Raw genomic sequence first — 8,257 nt, 5'->3', positions numbered from 1 at the left:
AGGTGTGTTAAGGAAAAAAACAGGTACATGAATGATCGAAGTCCTGTAGGGAATATTGAACACTGGTACAAAAGTAGTATTAAATGTATTCTGTGTGCGGTTCTGGATACAAATTAATAAGGAGTGGGTATATGCATCAATTGAAGTAATTTTGTCATTTTGATGCAGTGTTTTTTTAATTCAAATTGTTTGAATTTTTTTTCTTTTTTGTAGATTATGGAGTATCAATTTAATCCGTTGCGGGAATGCCAGGGTCTAGCGCTGCTTGTAACAAATTTTACCATACCTGGACGTCTCACAAAAGAGAGAAAAGGAGCTATGAAAGATGTGGAATTCATGGAAAATACATTCAAACTATTAGGATTTCAAGTAGATTCTTACAAAAATTTATGCACATCAGAATTTGAAAGAATTTTGAGTGATAGTAAGTAAGTTAATATTCACCATAAAATTTTTGTAACAAGTTTTGAGCCAAGTTATAGACATGCATTGTTATAATCCAATGCTAAGTCTTTTTCAAAGTTGTCAAATACTGAAATTCATCAATTTGAATAATTTCAAAAATCCAATGAGTTATCAATCTATATCATTTCAAAAACAAAATGTGTTTGTGAAACACTATGCGCCCGGCGGCAAAAAAGTTCGGAAATAGCTATTTTTAGCATTGAGGTCACAGTCAAGGTCACAAGATCATTGACCTTGGCTGTGATTTGAAAGAGCTTGATTGGTGGAGTATGCATACAAAATATGGAATCTCAATCTCTCATGGTTCAAAACTCATAGTGAGGGTTCAAAAAGCTATTTTTAGCATATAGGTCTCAGTCAAGGTCACAAGGTCATTGACCTTAATGTCATTTGGAAGAACGTAATTAGTGGATTACACATACCAAATATGAAGTCTCTATCTTTCATGGTTCAAAAGTTATGGCGAAGATTAAAGTTTGCAGAAAAAAGCTATTTTTAGCATATAGGCAACATTTAAGGTCACAAGGTCATTGACCTTGGTGTCATTTGAAAGAGCTTAATTAGTGGATTATGCATACCAAATATGAAGTTTCTTCCCTCCTTCAAAAGTTATGGTGAAGGTTAGAAGTTCGAGACAAACAAACAAACAGACAGACAGAAAGACAGACTGACAGGACAAAAACAATACACGCCCTGGATCTATCGATCCGGGCGTATAATTAAATGAGTTATGATGTCATGTGTAGAGGTGTAACCTAATTAAGGAATGGGTGGTATAAATCAGATTTCATTATTTGCACAACAGTTAGTCTACATGAACAACGTGGAGATATAGAACAGTAATAGAACTGTAATCGGGTTTAAAGTCCATTAATTATTACAAAATGGAGCTGTGCAAACACGGACCTCCAAAACAACAGAGACTCCGGTGGGATCGGGTGTCATGGAGGAGTGAGCATCCCCTGCCATACATATTGGTTTTCCTACAGTCTTGTCATATTGTATTTATATTTCTAGCTTCCAGAGTTCTAGCGGAGAAGGATTTCGACTGTTTTGTTTTTGCTATAAGTACCCATGGGCATGAACAAGAAGAAGCTGACAAAGCGAGAGGATTCACGGTTCGGGATCACGCCGTCCAGATGTTTGATGGAGAGTATTACAGTACCGGTCAAATACTAGAGTACTTCAGCTATCAAAAGTGTAAAGCACTGAGAGGCAAACCCAAGCTGTTCTTTATTCAGGTGATTTTTTTCCAAAATTTTAAAGGATGTTTTATTTGGTTTGATAAAAATTTATACTACGAATTCAAGAAGATTACATTTATAAAGAACTATGGATCTATTTTTCTGATTTGAAAGAAAATTTTGCTGCTTATACAGGTGTAATAACAATAAAATAATCGCTTTCGTGATTTCAAAATGCTTGTAAACCTATAGATTGATTGTATATTGTTTAACGTCCCTCTCGAGAATTTTTCACTCATATGGAGACGTCACCGTATGCCGGTGAAGGGCTTCAAATTATGACCTTTACTCGGCACTCAGGGCCATTGAGCAGTGATGGATCTTTATCGTGCCAACGCCTGCCGCTGACACGGGGCCTCGATTTTTAAGGTCTCATCCGAAGGACCCGCAACTTTCACTTCAAAGTGCCGAGCGCATGGCGAAGGAACAGTTACTACCCATTTTAACGACTAGGTCAGTCGCGGCCGAGATACGAACTAACGACCTCCCGATCACGGAGCGAGCGCTCTACCGACTGAGCTACCGTGAACGGTAGTAATCCTATTGTGTTTTTGACTACTTAAAATTCGTTATTTTAGATGTTAGATGCTGTAACAATAACCAAAAATACATAAATCAGTCTCCTACCGTTGAAATCGGAAAGAAAATAGCTTTCGTGCTTATCTGTCCTGTTCCTTGTCAGACTACAATCTATCCACTTACTTTTCCACACCTTTTTTCAAACAAAAACACATCCTTAGTTGAGAACTAGTATTGCTTAGTAATCAACGCTCCCAGAATACTTGTTCTCTAGTAGACTGTGTATGTTTTAATAGTCAAAAGATTCGTAATCAAAGATTCGGGGCATTTAGTTTTTGGCTTTTTTGTTTGTTTGTCCGCAAAACATTTATCTTCGTTATAATTTTCAAACAGTTGGTGCCAAGGTTTTCTTTTTTCACTTGTATACTGCCTGACCTAATGAACGTAACCTTAGAGTTCAACTTCCTTTAAAAAACAAATTTAGCTTGGCTATAACGTTGGCATAGTTGAAGCTAGGACTTTCATATTAATTTCACATGTGTTTTCTTTTGACAAGACCTTTCTTGGAATAACATTTTTGACCTCATTACTTTGACCAGGAAGTTTGACTACGTTAAAATTGGAAATGCGTAACCTTATAGCCATAACCTCTGAATTGTTGGTGAAAGGGCTTTTATATTTTACATAATTATGCATTCCTTGCGACATTCCTTTGTGTAACAACATTTCTTTACCTCATGACCTTGAAGTTTGATCATATGACCATAACTGCTGATTAATTTATTGATTGATTGTTGTTTTACGTCCCATTTTAGAATTTTTCATTCAAGTAGAGACGTCACCATACACAGGTGAAGGACTTCAAATTCAGACCTTTATTCGACACTCAGGGCCTTTAAGCAGCGAAGGATCTTTATCGTACCAACCTCTGCAGAGACACTAGTCCTTGATTTTTAAGGTCTCATCCGAAGGACCAACAATTTTCACTTCAAAGTGATGAGAGCCTGGAGATGGAAAAATTGCTAGCTATTTTATTCGAACTGGCGGTGTTCCTATCCCGCAGTGAGAACTCTACCGACTGAGGCATCGCGACGACTCTATAACTTCCGAATGATTGATTATAGGGCTTTTTTTATTTTACTTTCGTATTCCATGTGAGACCTTTCATTTGGGTTTTAGGTACATATATTTTAGATTTCATAACGTTCTTTGAGTTGAGTTTAACTACTTTTGAAGGAATACTTTTGCAAAAAGTTACCTTTTGATGAATACATTTCCTAGAGGAAAAGTTCCAAGGTTCAATCCACTTTTCAAAACTCCAGTCTTTTTATTCTAACAAATAATGAAGATTTGAACTATATTTTTTTTCTCTATTGCATACTTAGCTACGTAGTATTTTTTTTTCTAGCATAAATATTTTTATAGCTACCTGTGTAATTGTAAATGCAATAATTAGCTTTTCTGTTTCAATTTATATCTTTACCCACTTTGATAATTTAGGAAAAAATTGAAAACACGACACCTTTACCTACCATGACATGTTTTGATCTGTTGTACATCAGATGAAAGGGTGACTTTATTCTTTTACCAGGCATGTAGAAATTCATTGACTGATGCATCTAAACCTGGGGGTGGATTTGATCACGGAATCAATGTTGATCAACAAAGCGATGTAGGAAAAGGATCTTGTGGTGGCAGTAAGATCAATCATCATTCTCAAGGTTTTTAATTCTTGAGATATTTTAATAAAAATATTCTGCAAGAGAAATATAGTACTGTTAAAACTGCCTTATTCAACACCTATGTAATATATTTCACCGAAATTCTTACCTTTATTACAACCCTACTTTACTATTTTCTATTTTATCTACAATTATATTTGAAACGACACGTTGTCTATTCTGACTTAAAATCTGTGTCTCGTTGCATGTCCGATCAGGCATGTTTCAATGTACAATGTAATCTCATTTCTCTGAAATCTATACTTTCTCTATATTTTACAGAATACCACTACCGAATTCTTCTCAAGAACCGCTTGGCCAATTTCAACCAAACTTGCCACAAAGCATCCTTGGGTAAAGGGGATTCAAGTTTGTTCAAATGAAGGGCCATGCCTTAATTCAAGGGGAGATAATTTTGAATTAATAAAAATTTGGTGGCATCTGACTGTGCCAGGAAAGATGAAACTTATATGGAAGCATCCTCAGGTAGTGTAGATTCAAGTTTGTTCAAATCATGTCCCCCGGGGGTAAGGCGGGGCCACGATGGCCGACTAAAGTTTTACATAGAAAGATATAAGAATTTTTTTTAAAAATCTTCTTCCCAAGAACCATTATCCCAGAAAAGCTGAATCTTATTTGGAAGCATCCTCTGGTAGTGTAAATTCAAGTTTGTTTAAATCATGACCCCCGGGGGTAGGACGGGGCCACAATGGCTGACCAAAGTTTTACATAGAAATATATAGGAAAATTCTTTAAAAATCCTCTTCTCAAAAACCACTGTGCCAGGAAAGATGAAACTTATATGGAAGCATGTTCAGGAAGTGTATATTCAGGTTTGTTCAAATCATGACCCCCGGGGCGGGGGCCACAATTGCCGACCAAAGTTTTACATAGAAATATATAGGAAAATTCTTCTCAAAAACCACTGTGCCATGAAAAATGAAACTTATATGGAGGCATCCTCAGGTAGAGTAGATTCAAGTTTTTTCAAGTCATGACCCCCGAGGGTAGGGTGGGGACACAATGGCCGACCAAAGTTTTAAATTGAAAGATATAGGAAAATTCTTTAAAAATCTTCTTCTCAAGAACCACTATGCCAGAAAAGCTAAAACTTGTATGGAAGCATCCTCAGGTAGTGTAGATTCAGGTTTGTTCGAATTATGACCCATGTGTGTGTGTGTGGGGGGGGGGGGGGGGGGGGGGGAGGGTTAGGACGGGGCCACAATGGCCGACCAAAGATTTACATAGGAATATATAGGAAAATTCTTTGAAAATCTTCTTCTCAAAAATAACAAAGCCAAAATTGACCATACTTATATGGAAGCTTCCTCAGGAAGTGTGTATTCAAGTTTGTTCAAATCATGACCCTGGGGGGAGGGTTGGACCATAATGGCCGACCAAAGTTTTACATAGAACTATGTAGGAAAAGTCTTTAAAAATCTTCTTCTCAAGAAAAGCAAAACTATAATTGGTCATATTTACATGGAAGCATCATCAGGTAGTGTATATTCAAATTTATTCAAATCATGACCCCAAGGGGTAGGGCGGGGCCAAAATGGCCAACCAAATTTTTTGCATAGAAATATATAGGGAAATTTTTAAGAATTTCTTCTCAAGAATAGCAAAGTCATGATTGGTCATGGGACTACTTTTGGATTTAAATTTTTCAATAATAAACCAATTTCTACTTTTCCTAGCCATGGTGCTTAGGTGAGCGATATGGCCCATGGGCCTCTTGTTATTACTTATGCAATTCAATACCTTTTAAAAGTCTTTTACAATCAGATTTAATACTCTTTACAAAATTATCTTACAAGAAGATTTATAAACTCTACATGCAATGTCTTACAAGTAGATTCTGAGAAGATTTGTTTTACATTTCAGGAAAAAAGCTTAATCCTGACATTGGAGTTCAGGCAAATAGTCTCGGGTCAGGAGATGTTGCACACCATCCTCAAGCAGTCCGTTTGTCACAGGAGAAGAACGTTATAACAACAGTTCCCTGTCACAATGACATGCTCGTTATGTTTGCCTCGCCACAAGGTTGAGATTAAAGGACAACTACTATTTAACAAAAAAATATATGTTCTTCTGATTTTAACTTTAATTAAATAAAAAATCTTTGAATGAGAAAATATTTCAGCGTCGGGACACTCTGTGATCACATGTAATTATCTTTCGTTTAATTAATCAGGTCATTATGGTGTAAGAAACGAAGACATGGGAAGCTACCTACTGAAAAATCTGTACCAGTCCGTGGAACATTTTTATGGAAATGGAAAACTGGAGAATAATGATACCAATTTTCTGGAGGTTCTAAGGCATGTCACAGAACTGATGACATCAAGGACTTACTTCGGTGCTAAGAAATATACAAATGTTCCGTGTATAGTACACAAATTGTCCAAAGATATCGTCTTCACTTCGGGAGAAAAAATGACTAAATCAACTTAGAATGGAAAAGTGACATAAGCCTGGTTTTTTAGCTCACCTGAGCCGAAGGCTCAAGTGAGCTTCTCTGATCAAAATTTGCTGCTGTTGTTGTTTTTGTTGGCGTCGTTGTCATTAACTTTTCACATTTTCATCTCAGGAATCACTGGGCCAATTTCAACCAAACTTGCCACAAAGTATCCTTGGGTGAAGGGGATTCAAGTCTGTTTAAATGAAGGGCCAAGCCCTCTTCCAAAAGGAGATAATTATGAATTAATAAAAAATTAATGGTATCTTTTTAAAATCTCCAGAACCATTGGGCCAGGTAAAATGAAACTCATCTGGAAGCGTCCTCAGGTAGTGAAGATTCAAATTTGTTCAAATCATGACCCCCCGGGTAGGGCGAGGCCACAAGGGCTGATCAAAGTTTTACACAGGAATATATAGGGAAAATATCTTCAAAAACCTTCATCTCAAGAACAACAAAGCCATCGTGAAATTTATATGGAAGCATCCTCAGGTGGTGTAAAATCAAGTTTGTTCAAAACATGATCCCCTGGGGTAGGGCAGGGCCTTAATGGCTGATCAAAGTTTAACATAGGAATATATAAGGAAAAACTTTTCTTCTCAAGAACAGTGAAGTCATTATTAGTCATATTTATATGGAAGCATCCTCGGGTTGTGTAGTTCAAGTTGTTTAAATTATGACCACCCGTGGGAGGGGTGGGGTCACAATGGATGATCAAAGTTTAACATACATGTAGGAATATATAGGGGAAAATCTTTAAAAATCCTCTTCTTAAGAACATTAAAGCCATTTGTGTCAAATCTATGTGAAAGATTTCACAGGTAGTGTAGTTCAAGTTTGTTCAAATCATGACCCTTGGGGGAAGTGTGAAGCCCCAATGGACAATGAAAGTTTAGCATAGGAGTACATAGGAACACTCTTCAAATATCTTTTTCTCAAAAACACCAAAGCCACAATTGTTCATATTTATCAATTGAAAGCATCAACAGATAGTGTAGATTCAAGTTTGTTCAAAATCTTGACCCCCTGGGTTGGGTGGAGCCACGATGGACGATACAAGTTTAACATATTAGGAGAATAAAGGAAAAATTTTCTTCTCAAGAACAGCAAAGCCATGGTTTGTCATTTTATTTGGATGCATCATCAGAGAGTTTAGATTAAAGTTGTTCAAATTATACCCCCTCCCCCTTACCCCTTCTGCTCTTTAGGAGTAGGTCGGGACCTCTCATGCATTTAAGCTTTTTAATTATACTAAACTGATTTTTGCTTTTTACCTAACCACAGTACTCAGGTGATTGATGTGGCCCCTGGGCCTTTTGTTAGGTTATACATTTACGAATTTAAGTGCAAGAGAATACATACCGGTAATTCATTTATTATACTGACATTTATCAAATGTTTTAGAAATAAATGCTTACACATGTAGAGTGTATTAAAATGCTAATTTTACATTAAATGGATGTTTTGTGCGCGAAAATTATATTTGGAAAACCATTTAATTTTCTATACAAATATATTGCATACCGGAAAACCGTTATTCATTTTGTTTTTAAACGTTATAAATTATGTCTTAAAAATGTTTATTTCCATATTTTTTTTTTAATAGTTTAATAAACAGTGTAGAAATTTCCAATATATACATGTAATTAAAATGTAATAATTAAAAAATTCCAACAGGTAGAATATCACAGATAAAATCTATAAGTGTAAATGTGACAGAATCAAGTTTTATACGATATGCAAACGTGCAGAGTTATGCACATTTATTCCTTTAAGTACGCGAAGTCGAGATGAGCTTATGCTAAACCCCAGCGTTAGTGTCGGCGTCCCAGGTTTAAGGAGCAAGTCCA

At 36.2% G+C, this 8,257-nt stretch overlaps 1 protein-coding gene across 2 annotated transcripts; it reads left to right on the top strand.

Moving 5' to 3' along the window:
* Window positions 1-222: 222 nt before the first annotated feature.
* LOC134258475 (caspase-10-like) lies at window positions 223-7,766 on the top strand. 2 transcript variants are annotated; one of them, XM_062741040.1, is made up of 5 exons: window positions 223-424; window positions 1,483-1,706; window positions 3,820-3,949; window positions 5,834-5,992; window positions 6,144-7,766. In XM_062741040.1, the coding sequence occupies exons 1-5, from the start codon at window positions 319-321 to the stop codon at window positions 6,401-6,403; spliced, it is 879 nt and encodes a 292-aa protein (XP_062597024.1). In that variant the 5' UTR covers window positions 223-318; the 3' UTR covers window positions 6,404-7,766. The 2 variants fall into 2 exon arrangements, with proteins under 2 accessions (XP_062597024.1, XP_062597023.1); XM_062741039.1 differs by lacking the exon at window positions 223-424 and having other exon boundaries at window positions 1,208-1,706.
* Window positions 7,767-8,257: the final 491 nt, after the last annotated feature.

Source organism: Saccostrea cucullata, unplaced genomic scaffold, assembly GCF_032062105.1.
Source record: "Saccostrea cucullata isolate Sc308-1 unplaced genomic scaffold, CSIRO_AGI_Scuc_v1 ctg1829, whole genome shotgun sequence".
Taxonomy (NCBI): Eukaryota; Metazoa; Mollusca; class Bivalvia; order Ostreida; family Ostreidae; genus Saccostrea; species Saccostrea cuccullata.
This window is presented reverse-complemented; position numbering and strand designations above follow the sequence as displayed.

Coding starts and splice junctions, on each gene's coding strand:
- LOC134258475 (XM_062741039.1), top strand. CDS start 1,350: ATGGAGCTGTGCAAACACGGACCTCCAAAACAACAGAGACTCCGGTGG. Junction 1,707..3,819: donor CCAAGCTGTTCTTTATTCAG/GTGATTTTTTTC, acceptor TTCTTTTACCAG/GCATGTAGAAATTCATTGAC. Junction 5,993..6,143: donor TATGTTTGCCTCGCCACAAG/GTTGAGATTAAA, acceptor TTAATTAATCAG/GTCATTATGGTGTAAGAAAC.